This window comes from Penicillium bovifimosum (assembly GCF_028826915.1).
Source record: "Penicillium bovifimosum strain IBT 22155 chromosome Unknown utg000005l_segment0_segment0, whole genome shotgun sequence".
Taxonomy (NCBI): domain Eukaryota; kingdom Fungi; phylum Ascomycota; class Eurotiomycetes; order Eurotiales; family Aspergillaceae; genus Penicillium; species Penicillium bovifimosum.
In genome coordinates, this window is record NW_026622714.1 from 3,447,691 (window position 1) to 3,466,792 (window position 19,102).

The following is a 19,102-nucleotide window of genomic DNA, read 5'->3' on the forward strand; positions in this document are numbered from 1 at the left end:
ATTCACGCTCATCTAGGGATTCAATGTCGTCTCTCTTAATATCCTGAGATCCTTTTACGATCTCAGTCATTGCGTCAGGAAGTCAAAGTCTGCCATGCTCGGATCAAGCAGATTCTCGTCAAGGCCGAATCCATATGTGCCGACCATGCCATATATAAGATCCGGCGGAGGGAATCCCTGAGCCATGGCGTTGGCTCCCCCAGGGACTTCGCGGCCGTCAAGTGCAGCCTCGGTGCTCCCTCGGAACTGCCAAGTAGCCTCCCAAGTGTCAAAGCGCTCAAGCATCTTGCCTAATCCGCGGGCAATATGACGTGTAAGATGTCGCTCGCCTGCAGAGACACAATTCATCAACTCAATTACACGCTCAACTAGTCGGCGCACTTGGCGTGCATTGATGCTGAGGTAAGCTGTGTTCCAGTTGATAGCGACCTTGAGCAGGAAGACTGCGGAGAATGTGACCATAGTGTGGGTGAAGATAGGGACACCGACGATCGCATCCCGGATATCGGGCTCCTCGAGAACCATGTTCAAACATGCCATCGCCGAGGAAATGGCGACGTTTGCTGATTCCTTGCGGTCTAGAGAGAAGACAGGTGTGTTGGATGGGGAGAGCCCACGAAGGGAAAGCGAGTTCAGCTGAAACTTCGCGAAATGGTAGTGCAGAACCACTCCTTTGGATGGATAAGTCCGCACCCAGGCGCTATCGGCTGTAATGCATTCCAAGTTATGTTAATACCGAGACTTGCAGCAATTTAGGGGGGAACGCATCACTCACCAGATCGAGGTTGCCAGAGCAGTCGCCATTGGTCTACTGCGACGTTGTATACGCGCAACTGTCCGAAATCCTCCTCGGTCAATGCCTGTTCGGTGTCGCTACCGAACATTCGATATGCCTCGGTCAAAATCATGAAAAGCGCAACTTGGGCTAAAAGTCGAATGTCTCCGGGGACAATCATCGATAGCCCAAGGAAGGTCTCGCAGTTACGGATTGCCACATCCTCATGGATGACCGGCGGTCGTCCATAAGCAATGCTGAAATGATGATCGCACACATAAAGCAGATACCAGAGCTGGGCGCGTTCGTACTGATCCGTATGGCCACGCGTCAGGCGTTGGTAACTTTGATGGAGACCCATCTCGGTCGCAATCCGCACTGCATGCCCGGACAATTTCCAGCTCAACTCTGACAGCCAGAATGCCCCGACGCAGAGGCCCCGGATATCATCAAGAGTGTGGGCGCGCGTCAGGGCCATGTTGGAGACGAGCGATACATACTCGTTGTAACACCGATTTAGGGTCTCGGTGCGGTTTGGGATATGGAGCGCTGCAACGGTCAAAACTGCAGCAGAGAGAACCGTCGATGCGCGACGGACAGAAGTTAGATCCCGGTGTACAAGGATGATTCCGCCCCACAATAGCTGGTTCATGGTGCGACTGAAGTACGCAAATAATTCCTCTGCTTCGTGGAGTGAGATCAGTCTTTGCGAAATAAAATCTTCCTCTAGTAGCGTCTGTTTCGGCGCCTCGATATGATTATTTCTCAGGTTCCGTAACTTGGTGACCTCGTATAAACTGCGCATAGGCGCAGGCACTAGATCCGGGTCTTGGAGATCCTGCTCCGGTGACGGCTCCCGGGTAACATCCATCACAACTCCTGGTCCATCGGTATGACTGGTTTGTGTCTGTGATCGATCGATGGAGGGACGGTGAGCATGGTACGATGCGGCAGGACTGGGACCATTGAGAGCGTCGCCGGAGGAATAGGTTGAGAGCTCAGGAAGCCCGCCTTGTCGCAATAGATGCGAAACAGCCGCCTGCAGCTGATGCATAGTCGCAGATGCTTGGGACTTCCATCTACACCAACATTGGTTAACATAGCTCATGGTAGCTCCAAAGTTGGACGACCGAGGCGGGGTCAGAAGCACACATACATGCCATCATCATCGACGAATTTCTGTGAGAAGTCGTTCACGACACATTTGATACCGCTGCGCGTACATTTTGTACACGTTGATTCCCCTGCTCGAAACTCGCAACGAATTTTATGGCGCTTGCATTCTGCGCCTGCTGCCATGTTAGTGCGGTACCGAACAAGGTGTGGTGTGGGGAATGACTTACAGGCACGAGCTTTAGAGATCTTGGGGGCAGATCTTGTCTTATTGTCGCGGGGTGACTCCAGCCCATCATCTAGAGACCGCTTTCGTGGAGCAGTGGTGTCCATGATGTGACTTGGAAAATGGGAAGTCGGTGATACTCCGGGGCATGCGGGTTAGGGGGCGAAGTTCTCCCGAGTGGAGGCTAATTGATCGGAGAAGAGCGAGATGAGATGAGCCAAGGCCAAGATGCGATCAAGTGTGGATTTTACCAGGTGACTTGGGACACTTGGTCACTAACGGGGGATTAACAAGAGAAAGAAGTGGCCCTGGGAAATTGAATGTTGATTTTGGCCCCCGGCCGACTCGATTTCCCGTTCCATGTGTCACCGACCCTCTTGGTTATGCTATGTTTATGCCTTTATGCAGTTATTCCTTACTTCTACTGGTTATCAATCAATTGAATTGGATATATTGCAGGCTTTTTGACTCTAAGCATGATTGCGACTTCATTCACGGCACATTCCCCAGGATTCCAAAGTCCAGCCCCAGAGAGAAAAAGAGGGGCCTAAGGATCAGACCCAAGATCCGCGATTCGCGCAAAGCAGATCCACTTCGACTGCTGTTGAGCCGGTCCAAGTCCGGTGCGGAGGGACAGCCAAACTGATCGTCTCGGACTTGATGCGAATGCGGAGAGAAATGCGCCCAGTCACCATGAGATATAACTTCTTCCCATTCCCATCGCTGTAGTGCGTATATCACAATCAATTGACAATTCTATTCCAAAATGCATATTCTCATTACCGGCGCTGCTGGTTTTATCGGCCAATTGCTTGCAAAGGAGCTACTGAGTGACCCTACCTACCACGTCACATTGACCGACATCAATGAGCCTCCGATTCCCGCGGGCGTCCGTCACCCTGAAAATGCAAAGGCAATCAAGGCCGATCTTCTCTCGGGAGCAAAGGATATCGTCGATTCAACCCTGGACGCCGTCTACGCCTTCCACGGCATCATGTCGTCCGGCTCCGAAGCCAACTTCGATCTGGGCATGACTGTCAACATCGATGCAACCCGCAACCTGCTCGAGGCCCTCAGACACACCTGTCCCGGTGTGCGAGTTATTTACTCGTCCAGCCAGGCCGTCTACGGCCAACCCTTGCCCGAGATCGTGACCGACAGCGTCATCCCCACCCCGGAGTCCTCGTATGGAGCCGAGAAGCTCGTATGCGAGACCCTGGTCAACGAATACACTCGCCGCAAGTTCATCAATGGCTTTACCTTGCGCTTCCCCACTATATCTGTCCGCCCCGGTGCACCTACCGCTGCGGCTTCGTCCTTCCTTTCGGGTATGATCCGTGAGCCCCTCGACGGCAAGAGTTGTGTGATTCCTATTGAGGACCGAGGGTTCAAGTCGTGGCTCTGTTCGCCCAAGACCCTTGTGGAGAATCTTCTGGTTACTCTCCGTCTACCTGCCGACTCCCTGCCCCCGCACATTCGTCAGATCAATGTGCCTGGGATCTGCGTGACAGTCCAGGATATGATGAATGCATTGGAGGCTGTGGGTGGTGCGGACAAGTTGTCTCTCCTCACAGAGAAGGAAGATCCTTCCTTGATTCCTATTTTGAAGTCGTGGCCGACGCAGTTCGACAACAGTCAGGCCATCTCCCTGGGCTTTAAACGCGACGAGTCTTTTGAGCAGACTGTGCGGGATTACAAGCAGTCATTGACTCAATGATGTATCTAGATTGTGTATAAAATAATATAATGAGTGAACCTCGGGTTTCTCATTCCTTCCTCTGCCATCTCTATAGGTATATTCACGGGCACCGTAGACCACGCTGTCGACAACACCCTACCTACAGTGGTAGATAGGGAATACCTGGTGTGATGAAATACTATAGTGAATACCGTAGTGGATACCGTGTTTGTTCGTATACCAACAAGAGTCGTATATACCGTGATTTCTGAAATACTTGTGCGCAATGGAATACTGCATTTGAAACGGTATATGACCTAAAATACCGCAACAGCAATAGCATTCAAGCAAAAGTACGGTATTCGATTTCTGGTGCTGCCAACAAGGTATCGACACTGCTCCAAATTTTGATCCAACATCAGAAACCCATCAGACATACCTCCCATGGCGTACTGCGAAACAAAAAGAAAAACAAAGGCATACGTCTTTCTGATATAGACCAGGGTTGTGCCAGTCCGACACAGTTGTCAGCCCAACTTCCCAAGTCGTTACAACCTCCCACCATCCCACCAGCCGAGCTCCATCACCAACCCAAACACCATACCCTAATCCCCGTAACCACCAAAATGACCACCCAAATCTCCATCCTCGTATACAAAGGAGTACCAGTAGACTTCACCAAATACCGCCACACAGCCCTGCACGCACAGTACCCAACAGGCGAATCCGACTGGCTCCACGTTGTCGGCGCCCATCCATTCTTCAAATTCCAAAAGGACTCCCAGAATCCTAGTTCAGAGCCTCCAATTGCATCGATCCCCGTGTCCACGGCACCGGAGTCCGTTTCCAAGTTCGTGATCCATATGGCGTGTGCGAGCACCCCGGTGCGAAATAGAAATCGCGACCGGGACTGGAATTGCCAGAATTGGGTTGGGGAGGCTTTGGCGGAGTTGGTTAAGGTCGGCTGTTTGACGGAGGAAGAGCGTAGACTGGCTATTGGGGAAATGGTTGAGATTATCTTGGAGGCTGAGTTGGAAGATGATGTGAGTTTTGTTTCTTGTTATACCTACCTCCAGTACCTTATCTGTATGTGACTTGAGAAGGGAATATACTGATGTGGACTTTGGTTTCGTACGAATAGGACTCCATGTTTTAACACGACTTTCTTCTTGTTCTGGGCAGTTGTACTTGTGCAAGGAGGTTCTTCTTGTTAGAGCCTAAGATATTCGGGTTATAGGATTTGGCAATGACGGAGTTATTTTCGGGATTCGAGTATTGATCATCCATGGCCTCCGGATATTCCATAATTTCATATTATATCATGGTCCAACGACATAACCCCCAAGGGCAGATTGTACAGAGGCCATCTGACACATGAAAAGGGACATGGACATTGAACCGGATATCTCATTTCCAAACCTGGGATTGTCTTAGCAAGCATTCCGAATCGAATCAACAGGTCATCCAAACCTGTCCGTCGATTGCAACAAGCCGATTGAATAGTTGGTTCCTGGTCCCCATAGCCGTGAGGTGGTAGGACTGCGCAGGCTTCGTGCCAGTGATGAGCAGCCCATCAACAACCACCTTACTACCAAGAGCCCAACCGACAACCAGTTTGCCTTTCCATCCCAGACCGCCCAGCTTTCTCATCTCCTGGATCTCATTGACCGGCATGGTAAACAGGACCGATCCAGCCTTGCGAGTCTCCACTCGCACCTCTCCATCTGTCGGTATGTCGGTGGTGAAGTACAGCAGTGCAGGCTCTTTGGTAGAATCGATAATGACAGTGCCGCGCTTTCCTTTCCATCGCGCGTCAAATGCCACAGGACCATTTGGCGTACTCACCTTGCCCTTGTCGCGTAGGACGCCGACGCGCTCCTTGGCATGACGTGAGCCGATTGCTGCTCGGAAGCGATCAAGGCCTCTCTTGCTTTCCACGCCGGTGGCAGTGGTCCCTCGGAAGAAGCCCACCACGCTAGATGCCCATGTCTTTTTGTGGCTCTTCTCTGATGGGACCTCGGCCTCCTGAGTGGGCTCGGCAGGTTTGACGAGGGCTGCCTCGTTTATTTCCTCACCCGAGGCATCTAAAGTCAGCTGCTCATGATCCAAAGAGGCTGGCCGTTCAGGCACCTTCTCCTGCGAGGTTGGAGGCGGCGGAAGTGGGGATGCATTGGCCTCGCCGATGCGGAGAAGAGTAACGGTCAGCTGAGCGTTTGTCGGAATACCCTTGAGGATGGAACTAGCCAAGGGTCAGTATTGTGAAAGTAAATGGGGGTTTGGAGCATACTTTTGCAATTCAATGAGCTTCTGCCAATTAGGGAAGCGGCGATTCAGGTATGAGACCCCACGGCTGATGATAGGATCTCCGAAGAAGGCAAAGCCAATGAAAAATGTGCTGAGCTTCATAAAAGCGTAGCTAGATGTAACAAGTGAAAGAAGGCACGCTGGGCCCAGGACGGCCACCAGGCGAAGGCGAGGTTGCAATCGAGGAAACGGTGCAGTCGCAGATAGAGCGCTAGAGGAGGTCAATGGTAACCATAGACAGGGAACCACAAGCTGATTACTTACTTGCCCATCTTCTCATAAGTATCAGTGATATCCCCTACAACCTGCATCGCAAGGTTCGCACCATCCATCACGCTTTGCTTCATAGGCTGTCGAGTCTTATCATGGGAATCCGATGGCACATTTCCATGGGCGGCGCGTTGCGCATCTGCTGTATTGGTAACGATGTCCATCGCATCTGGCACATCGTCTTCGAAGGGTGCATCTTCAGGCACAGCTTGTTCATGCTTCCCCGCAGCGCCACCCACAGCAACGCTGGCAACACTGGTTACCCAATTACTAGCCTCTTGTTCGGCTGCCTCCCCCTTAAATTTCTCTGGTGCACCGGTGATGCTGTCATGGGATCCAAGAATGCCGGCCTTTGGCTTTTGTACACCACCCGTATCTTTGTCGACCAGAGCAATTGGGGCTGGGGGAAATAAGAGTGGCCGAGAGGGTGGGTATATCACCAGGACAATTGCAGTCGCCAGCATAGTTGGTACAAGCAGATCTAGAGCCCATGATAGGAGATAGACCTGCACAGGATTAGTGATATTCAAGTAGAAAGATGGTCTTTCTCGGATCGGGACATGCCGTGCAAAAGGCAGCAGTACGTCGTGGCTCCCTCCAAGATCGTAGCCGCGCAATATGCTTGACGCAATTGGTCACGCCGACAATAACAGTGATGTAAAAGCGTTCAAGCGTAGCTCTGAGTTTATCCGGTGAGAATTCATCGTCGTCTGTTCGCGAGAGATCTAGCCGCTGTAACGGAGCATCGGGGACTGCTTTGACTCGATAGACTTGCTGAAATACAGTATCTCAAGGTCAGGTCCAGGAACTATACAAATTCACAGGAGGTTCAGGGCAGACCTTATCAAATCGTCTAATGAGCATCCACAAGTCATCATTTGATATCCCGGCCACCAGAGGTTTCGCAATGAAATCGTGAGGTTCGTTCCATCCGAGGTCGGTGATTTCTCTAGTCTCGCCAGCTTTCTGTGAGAGTCCTTTTTCGTCCTGTTCAACCTGGGACAGCACATGGCTATCTGTTGGCCCTTCTGGGAGTTCAGGTTCCGCTCTAAGATCGTCGGCCCTATTTATCGCATCGTCGGCTGAAGCGGATGGCACCACCATCTCACCGGTTGTAGAAGGCGTGTCTTTAGTATTTTTGAATCAAAACTGTAGCTTGAAGGAGTAAAGCAATCCATGGGTGATGAAATCTCTCTCGTGGTTAGATCCAGATCGTCGACGTCATCATCCTATGAATCCGGGGCCAAGGTGTCAAGGCAAACAAGGCACACGAAAAAGCCAAGATGATGAGATCCCTGCCTATGTCAATGTGGACGCCACAATTATTTCAGTAGCAGCTACAAAGTACAATATGAGAAGAGGGTATTTGGTGAATATCACTAGGATATTCCTCTTTCCTGGAATCTGGATTGTTCAAATAGTGACTGTAGGATGCCTTGTCACGCTGCCGCGCACTAATTGCCGCATGACAGGTATTTATCAATTGGTGGTAGACAAGCTATAACTATCCAGCTGTCTACGGTATCTTATGAGACCATAGTTATCGAATATGAGTGTCAGGCAGTGGATGTAGAGAGAAAGACGGAGTGACGGACCTCGGGATCAACAACTTCTCGACTGCGTTATCGCTCATCGTCAGATAAGGCGTTTGCTGCTTATCAGCACGTGCCAGTCGCGTTCCCGAACAGGAAACATCGCTTCGGCATTCGCGTTCAACCTCTCGCTGATAGTCCACTCCTACTATCTGCCACTCAGCTCCTGTAGGTAACACCCCATTCACCATGAGCGAGGAGTGTGCAAATCCACTTCTCCTGGGGTGGATCAAGGAGTGGCTGGACCAGGCCAGAGAACGAAACAGCAAAGGCGTGACCGTGTACGTATGTCTTGGCGCTTCCCGAAGGGACTGTACCTGACGATGTTGCTTAGTTACAAAAAGGCATATGATTCAATGAAAGCCTGTCCGTTAGAGTTCCAACACCCATCCCAAGCACAGCAATTGAATGGACTGGGACCTAAACTATGTGACCGCTTGACTGATAAATTAAAGGCTCACTGTCAAGAACATGGGCTCCCCATGCCAGCACCGCCTGACAAAGGTTTGTGGCCTTCATAGCTCGTCAGCGCCAAATGATAGTCACTCATTTTGGTTGAATAGGTGGCAAGAGAACCTCTGAAGGTGGTGCCGATGATCAACCGGCGAAGAAGGCTCGGAAAGCCAAGCCGTATGTGCCAACCCTACGGTCTGGACCATATGCATTGATCCTGGGCTTGGGGACTCAAAGCGAGAATGCATCACAGGGGATGACGAAGGCTGAATTGATAGAGGTGGCCCAGCCATACAGCGACAGTTCGTTTACGGCACCCCCAGACCCGACAAAGTTCTACACTGCGTGGAATTCCATGAAAACTCTTATCCAGAAAGACCTGGTATACGAGCATGGACGCCCACTGCGGAGGTATCTTCTTTCCGAAGAAGGCTGGGAAGTAGCCAAGCGTCTCCAAAAGACATTGCCGGGTGCTGCCCGAACCGACTCCCAAGCTACCGCAGCAGCCGAGTCCCAGCAAAGTGCGGCAGCATTTGATGCCGATTTACTTCAAGAGGAAGAACCTCTCACGGAAATTGTGGACAACCTAACGGAACAAGACATAGCGAACATTGAGCCCATTTTCTTCCCACCCAAGAGCTTCACAATCGAGCTCGTATTAGACACCCGGGAAGTCCGCACCTCCACCGACCGAGACTACATCTCCGGCGAATTGATGAAACAAGGAATCACACCACAAGTCCGCGCGCTGGAAGTCGGGGATGCAATGTGGGTAGCGAAATGCCGCGACCCAACTTTCCTCGCCAGACACGGCGAAGAGGGCGACGAAGTGATGCTGGACTGGATTGTCGAGCGCAAGCGTCTGGACGATCTAGTCGGGTCTATTAAAGACGGCCGCTTCCACGAACAAAAGTTCCGACTTCGTCGGTCCGGCATCAAGAACGTCATCTACCTCGTTGAAGAGTTCACAGTCGTCCATGCAGACTCAAGTAGCGGGAATGCAGCGACATACCAGGAAATGATTGCGTCGGCCATCGCCTCGACGCAGGTTGTCAATCAACACTTTCTCAAGAAGACCAAACACCTCGACGAGTCAATTCGGTACCTGGCGCGCATGACTCTGCTCCTGCGGAAGATGTTCGGTGTCGAGGATTCGCCGTCGAATGGCGACCCAGCCAGCGTTCCTAGCCGTAGCACGGTACCCCCAACTCCGGTATCCAAGATCGCCCTCATCCCCGGCCGCCGCCTGTCCACCGATTCCTACCTTACCATCCTTGACAACCTCCGCTCTCGAGACCCGTCTGTTACATACGGAGTGTCATTCACTACTTTCTCCGCACTGACATCAAAGTCTGACGTCCTTACACTTCGTGACGTTTATTTGAAAATGCTCATGTGTACCCGCGGCGTGACAGGCGAGAAGGCCCTGCAGATACAGGAGATCTGGCCAACGCCGCGGCACTTGGTCGAGGCGTACATGGGTCTGGAGCCTAAGGAGCGAGATATGATGATAGCAAATCGGATTTCGGAGGTTGTTGGACGGAAGAAAATTGCAAAAGACCTTAGCAAGCGGATTGCAGAAGTTTGGGGTGAGCCAAGCTGATATTGAATAAGTTCTATTTCCATCACCTAACTCTGCATACAAACTTGGTGCAGCGTTCAGTCGCAACATGCATAAGATAGCGCTAAAAATAATGGAACTAACTAAGTATAAACATAATGACTACTTTCTTCTCACGAGCTTCATAATGCCCTCCTTGTTAACCCTCAAGGCCAGGCTGCTCAGCACAACGGAGATGCTGCTCAATGCCATAGCCAATGCCGCCCATACCGGACTAAGTCTCCAATGCTCATTGACCATCGCCATCTCACCACCCACATTCTTCTCATGATGGCCGGTGACAATGGGATATAAGACACCAGCGGCAACGGGAACCAGACAGAGGTTATAGACGACTGCCCAGCCGAAGTTCATACGAACGCGATTGAACACTCGGCGACTAAGCACGACTAACTGCAGAATAGTGCTGAGATCTGAGTTCAGAAGGATGAAGCTGGCGGAGTTGATAGCGACGTCCGAGCCAGATGCCATAGCAATGCTTACGTCCGCCGCTGCCAATGCCGGGGAGTCGTTCACCCCGTCGCCGACGAAGGCGACAATCCGACGTGCTGCGTTTGATGCCGATGTAGCCTCGTTACCGGCGGGTACTGTATTGGGGCTACCAGCCTGGACCTGACGAACGAAGCTGGCTTTCTCCGCTGGCAGGACGTTGGCCATTACCGCAGAGCGTGGGATGCCAAGCATGTCGGCGACGGCATGGGCGGTGGTTTGATTATCACCGGTACACATGAAGACGCCGACTTTGCGCTTCTGGAGCTGGGAAATCACATTGATAGCCTCGGGGCGAATTGTGTCGGAAGTGGCGAAGACAATGGCGGGAATGAATGTGGATGTCTGAGCAGACTGGGGATGTATTTGACGCAGTGAGAGTACTGCGGTTGACTTGCCTGCCGACTGGTATTTCGACAGTAGGTTGGAAACGAAATATGTGTCTGCCTCGGGGGACATGACACTGTTCAGTAGTCGCTCATTTCCAATTGCAGCTTCATACCGTGCATCGCCCTGGGGACCAGAGACAGTAAAAGTCCCTTTCATGCCTTGCCCGGAAACCTCGTGGACATCGGCCGATTTGACAGAGTAAGAGGATCGAGACTTGCAGAATTCTGTGATTGCCTGAGCAATTGGATGGTTACTGGTCTCTTCCATCTTCCGGGCCAAAGCCCATGCGACTTTCGCAACTTCCGCGTCACGGGTCACAACTTCGTGTTCAGAAACCCTCAGGCTTCCACCCTCAGTCAGAGTTCCTGTCTTATCAAAGACAATCGCGTCCAGTCTGCTGGCTTCTTGAAAGGCTTCGCCGCCTCCTTTGACCAGGATGCCATGCTTCGCTGCTAAGCCACCGCCCACAAAGAGCGCCGTGGGCGCGGCAAGGGCAAGACCGCAGGGACAAGCCACCACGAACACAGAAATTGCAAACTCCAAAGCCCAGAAAGTCCAACCGCCATGTGCGACATCGAGGTAGTCTGCGGGGAGTACGCCTGAATGGCCAAGGGCCAGCCAGATCACAAAGGTGGAAATGGCGATCAGAGTGATGAGGGGGACAAAGTGAGAAGTGAGGAGATCGGCAACTCTTTCCAGAGGTGCGCGCTTGCTTTGTCCCTCACGAACCACGGCGATGATTCGGTCGAGCATCGACGAACCACCAAGCTCAGTGATGCGGATCCTCACCGGCTGCCCGACGTTCACTGAGCCGGTATAAACTATTTCGTCGGCTGTTTTCTTGACTGGTCGCGACTCTCCAGTCAGCGAGCTTTCATCAAACTGATATGAGGCACTGTCGACTATGGCTCCATCTGCCGGAGGCGAGGCGCCGTGAGGGATGCTGACTATGTCACCAATCTCCAGGAGGTCAACCCTCGTACGCGTCATTCCATCCTCGGCAGAATCATCAGCCAAAAGTGCCTCGGAAGGACGAAGCTTGCCCAAAGACGTGACAGCATCGCCAGTTTTGGCTTTACTGTACGCTTCCAAGAACCGACCAGCAAGGATGAATAAAGTCAAGAACACAACCGAGTCGAAATACGTTGTGCTGTGCGGACTGAACTTGGTCCCCACGACAGCATCGACTATAAGCACCGCCAGAGATGAGATATAGGCAACCGATGTACCAGCAGAGATCAAAAGATTCATACTTCCGAAACGGTAGAGTCTCCGAAGGATCGGTACCCGACTTCCAGGCCGCCATAGAGCCCAGACTTCCTTGATGGCTCGAGTGTGAAACACATCAGTGCCGTAGAACATAACAGGAGTCGACATGATAAGAAGCGACCATTCGATGCGGGTCACACTCCCAGACCACATTGGCTGCTCGAGATACACCCGAACTCGATTTTCAGACGAAACGAGAGACATGAACACAATGCCAATAAAGAAAGTCGGTATAGCACACACGAAGACAAAGAGTAATCGTGCCAACAGCCGGCTCCTTTCATGATGCTGAATGGCTCGAGATCGGTCTTCAATGCTGGGAGGGTGATAGACGGTCGCATGGAAATTCTCATTTACCGCGTTGATAGCCGATATTATGGAACGAATGGTGAGCGTAGGCGGCTGCGGCGTGTAGGTGACCTTGAGGATGGGGTTCTTCTGAGACAGTACCTCCTCGATGGTAACACCCGAAAGCGGTTTCACTGCAGCCAGGACATTTGGTGGGCAATGATGACAAAACATTCCGTCTACTCGTATAGAGACTGTTCTGGCCTGCGCAGTGGTGAGAGCTTTTGGGCCACTTTGCACTAGTGAGACGTTGTTGACAGTAGCGTCGTATCCCAGGTCTTCGATCTTCTCTATTATTTTGTCGAGATTTTCTCTGCCTTCAAACACCACTCTCCCGCTGTGAGAAAGCAAGTTAACGGACACGGAATGTATAAAGGGGAGCTCTTCGAGTCCTCGGGTGACCCCCCCAACACAAGATCCACAGGTCATGCCGGTGATTGCAATCTCGCTGACATACTGTGCTGCTGATTCGACAGAGACCGGAGCTTTGGGGACCTGGGTCAACTCATTGAGTGATGCTTCGAACCCAATGTCATTTATTTGCTCAACGATGTCGTCGGCCTTTCCACGAGGCCCAACGAATATTACTGTTGCGCTGTTGGTGAGAAGGTTCACGTTGATATCTTTCACAATCTCAAGCTGTTGGATTTGTGTGGTGATACTGTTGGCACATGACGCACAACTCATTCCCCCAATGCTGATCTTGGCAGTGAACTCATCCGCCAAGTCAGTGGAAGGGCTGAGGGGTTCTGCTATCTCTGCGGAGGTTGTTAGATCAGACAAAACAGACGGAACGTTCGCTTTATACGTACCATATGAGTGTCGACTCTCTCGCACAGCATGCTCTGGCGTTGTCTCAAGCCTTGCAGTGAGATCCTTCTCGTAGTTACTGCTCAGGGTCCGGTAGACTGTCTGTGAAGACTTTTCGGCTAAAGATCCCACATCTGTCTGAGAATATGGATAACGAGAGAAACTCTCAAGTTCCTCCTTCCTGCATGCATCGCAATTGGCTATGTGTCGCTTTTCTCTGCTGGCCTGAAGTCGTTCTTTGATGTTGGACGAGATGCTAGAGACAGAGGTTCGCGGGGTGCCGAAGAAGGCAGAGCCACGGTGGTTCCAAGAAGAGGTATCGAGCTCCGATATGAGCTCGCCTTGTTGATTGAAGGTAGTGACATACTGCACTTCAAATGCAGCGTTGATCAACGCGTTGACAAGATCGGCGGGCTGAACGGTGATGGCATGGTTGACCCGCACTTCATGTGTCAGGATTGTGACTTCGATGTCTTTGACTGTAGGGATCTCAGAGAGCACTTCCGTGATGTACGCAATACATGATGCGCAATGCACATTGGTCACGAAGAAGAGACTCTTCCGCGCATCGAGGTCTTGCTCGGTTGCCCCCGGTTTGGGAGACTGGTTCACGTGAGACGGAGGCATGATTGATGTAGATCTCTGGGGTCTCAAAAGAAGTGTGGTATGAAGGCGAGGTCCCTTCAGAGAAGCTAGAAGCTTAACAGAAGATACTTCGGGAACTTGCTCAGGGAACTGTTGGAATACGTTGTTCAGAGAGAGTGGTCCCGTATCGAGATGGCTAGAATGGAAGCAACCAGCGAGGTTTTACCATGTAAACTGGAAGGAAGAGAGATGACTCGATTTGACATGCGTAGTATGCATCATTATATAGAGAGAAAAAGAAAACCCTAGAAGTGAACAGTCAAATCAAACATCGCGACCGAAGGTGCGCCATTTGTGCGTGATTCGGAACCACGCACAAATGCCGCATTCCAGACATCTCAAGTCATGCCCCTTGTGATCTCACATGCATTCAGTATATGGAGGATCCAAGTTCAGTCACCCAATAATGAGGCCCTCGTGTTTGACATTGAAAGGACAACCACGTGTATCAAGTTTGATGATGCAGGTAGAGGCAGCAGAGCTCATGGATCATCCAGGTACTCTCAGGCAGTAAGGCGTGACAAAGATATGCCACTAAGCCTCTTTGGACTAGCGTGTCATGAATCAATTAAGGTCACATGACTGCCAAACAAAGTAGTATGAATGAACTGAGACAATCAATACCCCAATAGACATCAGACAATAGAGAAAGACCAGGAACCCTACTGGCTTATCTCTGACTGATTTCATACTTCTTCACCCCTGTCTCTGAGAGCTCTCTGCAGTAATCTTCCCAAGGTCCGAGGTCGCGACGACGCTTACATAAGCTGGTTGAATACTTTTTTTTTCTCTGGGCACTTCCACTTTCATCCTTATCGCGACTTTCGTGACGATTGATAACCTCGACGACCAAAAAAAACGGCGTGACGCTCAGACAAAACACAACACTGAGGCTGTGAGGACCTCGGTTCCTCCACCGAGCGCTCCTGTTTTGATTACGACCTCTCTATCATCTACCACTCTGCGCTTCACTCACAATGTCGGCGCCCCGATCCGGCGTGCGCCCAATCCCTCCTCCCCGCGGCCCCCGGGCTCCCGTGGGACGGCTGGCCAGTCTCAAACCTCCTAGCTCGACTCCTATTAATCGTCCAACGTCCATTGGGCGTATCCAACCACCCCGCCCGACAACACACCCGAAAACCTCAAACTGTCCTAACCCAGGGTGCCCTGCCCCGCATATCGTCGAAGATGCAGGCGTGAAGGTCTGCTCGGGCTGTGGTACAGTCATCAGTGAATCCAACATCGTGTCTGAAGTCACGTTCGGCGAATCCTCATCCGGTGCAGCTGTTGTGCAGGGATCCTTCGTCGGAGAAGATCAGACGCACGTGCGCAGCTATGGCCCCGGTTTTCAGCGTGGTGGCGCCATGGAGAGCCGAGAAATGACTGAGCAAACCGGAAATCGCTACATGACTCAACTTTCCCGAGCTCTCACTATCCCTGAAAGCGCAACCAAGGCTGCTGGTCAGGTGTTCAAACTTGCCGTTGGGCTGAACTTTATCCAAGGTCGCCGCACCAAGACTGTGGCTGCGGTCTGCTTGTACATCGCCTGCCGTCGTCAAAACGGCAACACTGTCATGTTGATTGACTTCGCTGATGTGTTAATGATCAACGTGTTCAAGCTCGGTCGTACCTACAAGGCTCTTCTCGAGGAGCTTCGCCTGGGTGGCAATGTCTTCCTCATGAACCCCATCGACCCCGAGAGCCTAATTTATCGTTTTGCCAAGCAGTTGGAGTTCGGTCCATCTCTCATGGCAGTGGCCGGCGAGGCAGTTCGCATCGTGCAACGAATGAACCGCGATTGGATGACCACCGGTCGACGACCAGCTGGTCTCTGTGGTGCGGCACTGATTCTTGCCGCGCGCATGAACAACTTCCGCCGGACCGTTCGTGAAGTCGTCTACATCGTCAAAGTTACTGAAACTACTATCAGCCAGCGTTTGACCGAGTTTGGTTCTACCGAGAGTGGTGAACTGACCGTTGATCAGTTCCGTTCAGTTCAACTAGAGAACGCTCACGACCCTCCATCCTTCAGTCGCGGGCGAGAAGGTAGAAAAAGACAGAGCAAGCATCTACCCGAAACTGCTGCAGAACTCGAAGAAGATGACTCACCGACCGAGAATGAAGTAGAATCATCGCAGCCGCACCGCGTGGATGCTGATGGCTTTGCGATCCCTGATCTTCCGATCGACCCGGCTTTGACAGCTAATGGTCACGGCAGACGTTCATCCGTGGTCTCCAAAGCAGTGGATGAGGTTCTCCAAGATATCCAGAACGAGCCAGTCCACCACAAAGGCAAGGGCAAGAGACGACCCACCCCGGAGCCGTCTGCCGCGCAGATCGCATCCGAGGCCGAATTGGAGGATGAAATGCGCTCAATGCTCGCTCAAGGATCCGAATTGATTGAGAGCGTCGGTACCAGAAACCCACCGCGACCGGCAGTTTCTGACAGCACCGAAATCGATGCTGCTGAATTCGAAGATGATCCCGAAGTCATGCATTGTCTACTCTCACCTGCGGAGGTCGAAATCAAGGAATCAATCTGGGTCACCGAAAACAAGGAATATCTCCGTACACAGCAAGCGAAGATGCTGAAGCGGGAGCTCGAAGAGTCCACCGACGGAGGTGCACCTCGCAAACCACGCAAACGCCGCCGTGGCCGCCTCGGCGATGTCACCTATCTGGAGGGTGACGGCGAGGATGGCCGCAGCTCTCGTGCCACGACACCCGCTGAAGCGACACGTCGCATGCTGGAGCACCGTGGATTCAGCAAAAAGATCAACTACGGTCTCCTGGACTCACTTTACGGCGGCGAACCGACAGACACAAAGTCACAGAGCATGAGCCGCAGCACGAGCCGCAGCCAAAGTGTTGCTTCACGACGCAGCGCCAGTGTCGAGCCACAGGCAGCTTCACGATCCCAACGGGCAACTCCCTTGAGTGCCAAATTGGTCCGGCCTACTTCTACTGCCCCACTTCCGACCCCACCTTCCACTGCTCCGGTTGTCGTCCACGGCGCACAGCCCGCCGTGATCGAGGGCGGCCCCGTCGGAGGTGCCAGTCTGTATCCTGAAGAGGATGATGACGAGGAGGATGATTATGACGATGACGAGAAGGACGATGGCGTCGAGGACGCATTTGCAGGAAACTACGAGAGTGACTATGAGTACGGCGACGACGATGACTGAGCATTTTGATCTTAGCAGCTCCGTCGAGCTCATATCATGTCAATTCGGGCGAATACAGGGCGTTACTGGAATACGGTCACCATACCCTTGGTTTCTTGGTTTTTTGGTTTTTTTTTCCTCTTTTTTGGTCTTATGACTTTTCAAATGATACCACCATGTGCTGAATGAATCCCTGCTAGCATCGGGATTCGAGAATTGAATTTTAACATTAATACTGCAATTGCGCTATGTTCAGTCGCATCGATTTACTCTAAACAAGCATCTTGCTGTTCCGGGCGACTAGAAGCCCCTGATATCGATACTGATCATTGTTCATTCCACTCAATAGCAAGTCCTACCCCCGATTCAAGTCCATATTCAAGTACCGAGTCTGCAGTAGAGGAAAAATCTCATAAAAGCATGGAAAACCCAGCATCAGCCCACTTTCCACGGAAAAAGTCCCCACAATTCAAGCATAATAAAGCCGACACAGCTTGTTATACCTCATTTTGTCAAATTTTTCACAGCCCCTCCACGACCGAATGAGGTCATCACAAACCTCGAGCATCTCCGAGCGACCAGAACCCCAACCATAAAGAACATGGGCCCGGATGTTAAACACACGATCCATCTCCCTCGAAACGAAAAAGGCAACACCATTCCTTCTAGAATAATCCCAGTAGTCTTGTTCCCAAGTAAGGCCATACCGGTCGAAAATGGCAGTCTTCCATCGCTCGGCGGTAGCCGGGTCAGTCTTTGCCTTGGCTACGATTGCCTGAATATCAGCGTGGATGTCGCCTTCATAAATTGGAACTTCGCATTTGCCACCCCGCGACGGGGGAAAAGGACACTTGGACCATGCCTCAAGGACTGCTTCGCGACTGATGGGGGTTCCTCGCCACTGATCGGGGGGTCCTCGCGCTTTGTAGAGCTTTCTTGTACTGACTCTAGGGCTTCGACGCGGTGCTGAAGGGCCCTGACGGTTGTTTCGAGTTCTTTGATTCTTTTGATAGTGTACTTGGCTGGGGAGTCGTCCACTTCTATGTCTTTAGACATATTGTAATCAGGAGTCGACGGTGTAGCAGATATCTTTAGGTCGTCCAGGCTGTCTTCAATGTCGGACCAGGAGCCGCTCTCCAGGTCGGACGTCATGGTGGTTCTGTTTCTGGTGTCCCGCTTGAAGTACAGTCAACAGTGTAGGTAGGTTGAGTATTGGATTACCTATGGAGGTCGAGAGAAGGGTAGATAGAAGCTGAAAGATAGTGATATTGGTAGGTTAAGGTAGGAAGGCTCACTTTATACTTACAACTTCATTTTTAACCTTCCAGAAGCTTTAAGGCATGTGTGGGAGTAGTAAGATAGTCTGGTAGAAGACGAAGAGATGATGCTTTCATATAGAAGTGCTTGGGTGAACCGTAGTTTCCTTGCGCACCAACCAAACATTGGATACCTATGACGGAATTTCTTTGGTAAAGGGCAATCAAGCCACATACAAAGTAATATGCTGCACTACCAGTGGTGATTAACAATTGTCATGGGTTTGTTATGAAGCTTCCTGTTTCTTTTATTTATATCACGTGACATCGGTTCTTCAACGCCTGGAGAACACACTCAATTACAAGCTACATAAAGCACCGAAGCAGTTTGAATTTCTTTATCTGATTGAATGCGGAGATAGTCGTAAATAAATAAAGTTCGTCCAAAACATGCAGCAAATACTTGAAGACCCAGATTACGCCAGCATTTTTCCCCAGCAGAAACGTAAATAGGCGAGATACCCAACCCATCAACCGGCTGATGAGAAAGAACCGAATTGTGTCGGACTGGGTCAGTCAGGCGTGTGAGTGGCATAACTAAATAGGCGATAGTGAAAAAAACCAAAAAATAATTCCAAAAAGAGAATCGAAAGAAAGTGACGGCCGAAAAATGTCCGAATGCGACATGCGGATTGGTCG

General features: G+C 51.4%; 8 protein-coding genes across 8 annotated transcripts; 4 read left to right on the plus strand and 4 right to left on the minus strand.

Annotated features, from left to right (window-relative positions):
- Positions 1–66: 66 nt before the first annotated feature.
- Positions 67–2,221, minus strand: N7515_006504 (putative C6 transcription factor; the record flags this gene model as incomplete). The annotated part of the gene is made up of 4 exons (XM_056667248.1): positions 67–707; positions 776–1,854; positions 1,932–2,064; positions 2,119–2,221. The coding sequence occupies 4 exons, from the start codon at positions 2,219–2,221 to the stop codon at positions 67–69; spliced, it is 1,956 nt and encodes a 651-aa protein (XP_056520844.1).
- Positions 2,222–2,880: 659 nt separating this feature from the next.
- N7515_006505 (SDR family oxidoreductase) lies at positions 2,881–3,831 on the plus strand (the record flags this gene model as incomplete). Its single annotated transcript, XM_056667249.1, has 1 exon — positions 2,881–3,831. The coding sequence occupies one exon, from the start codon at positions 2,881–2,883 to the stop codon at positions 3,829–3,831; it is 951 nt and encodes a 316-aa protein (XP_056520845.1).
- Positions 3,832–4,418: 587 nt separating this feature from the next.
- N7515_006506 (uncharacterized protein) lies at positions 4,419–4,886 on the plus strand (the record flags this gene model as incomplete). The annotated part of the gene is made up of 2 exons (XM_056667250.1): positions 4,419–4,835; positions 4,869–4,886. The coding sequence occupies 2 exons, from the start codon at positions 4,419–4,421 to the stop codon at positions 4,884–4,886; spliced, it is 435 nt and encodes a 144-aa protein (XP_056520846.1).
- Positions 4,887–5,244: 358 nt separating this feature from the next.
- On the minus strand, positions 5,245–7,470 carry N7515_006507 (DUF3292 domain-containing protein; the record flags this gene model as incomplete). The annotated part of the gene is made up of 5 exons (XM_056667251.1): positions 5,245–6,031; positions 6,080–6,307; positions 6,361–6,872; positions 6,931–7,140; positions 7,189–7,470. 5 exons carry the CDS (start codon positions 7,468–7,470, stop codon positions 5,245–5,247), a joined length of 2,019 nt encoding a protein of 672 aa, XP_056520847.1.
- A 677-nt stretch (positions 7,471–8,147) lies between these two features.
- N7515_006508 (crossover junction endonuclease MUS81) lies at positions 8,148–10,014 on the plus strand (the record flags this gene model as incomplete). The annotated part of the gene is made up of 3 exons (XM_056667252.1): positions 8,148–8,239; positions 8,293–8,462; positions 8,522–10,014. The coding sequence occupies 3 exons, from the start codon at positions 8,148–8,150 to the stop codon at positions 10,012–10,014; spliced, it is 1,755 nt and encodes a 584-aa protein (XP_056520848.1).
- Positions 10,015–10,134: 120 nt separating this feature from the next.
- Positions 10,135–13,965, minus strand: N7515_006509 (putative copper resistance-associated P-type ATPase; the record flags this gene model as incomplete). The annotated part of the gene is made up of 1 exon (XM_056667253.1): positions 10,135–13,965. One exon carries the CDS (start codon positions 13,963–13,965, stop codon positions 10,135–10,137), a length of 3,831 nt encoding a protein of 1,276 aa, XP_056520849.1.
- A 995-nt stretch (positions 13,966–14,960) lies between these two features.
- Positions 14,961–17,168, plus strand: N7515_006510 (transcription factor TFIIIB subunit BRF1; the record flags this gene model as incomplete). The annotated part of the gene is made up of 1 exon (XM_056667254.1): positions 14,961–17,168. One exon carries the CDS (start codon positions 14,961–14,963, stop codon positions 17,166–17,168), a length of 2,208 nt encoding a protein of 735 aa, XP_056520850.1.
- Positions 17,169–17,912: 744 nt separating this feature from the next.
- Positions 17,913–18,299, minus strand: N7515_006511 (uncharacterized protein; the record flags this gene model as incomplete). The annotated part of the gene is made up of 1 exon (XM_056667255.1): positions 17,913–18,299. The coding sequence occupies one exon, from the start codon at positions 18,297–18,299 to the stop codon at positions 17,913–17,915; it is 387 nt and encodes a 128-aa protein (XP_056520851.1).
- Between the last annotated feature and the right edge of the window lie 803 nt (positions 18,300–19,102).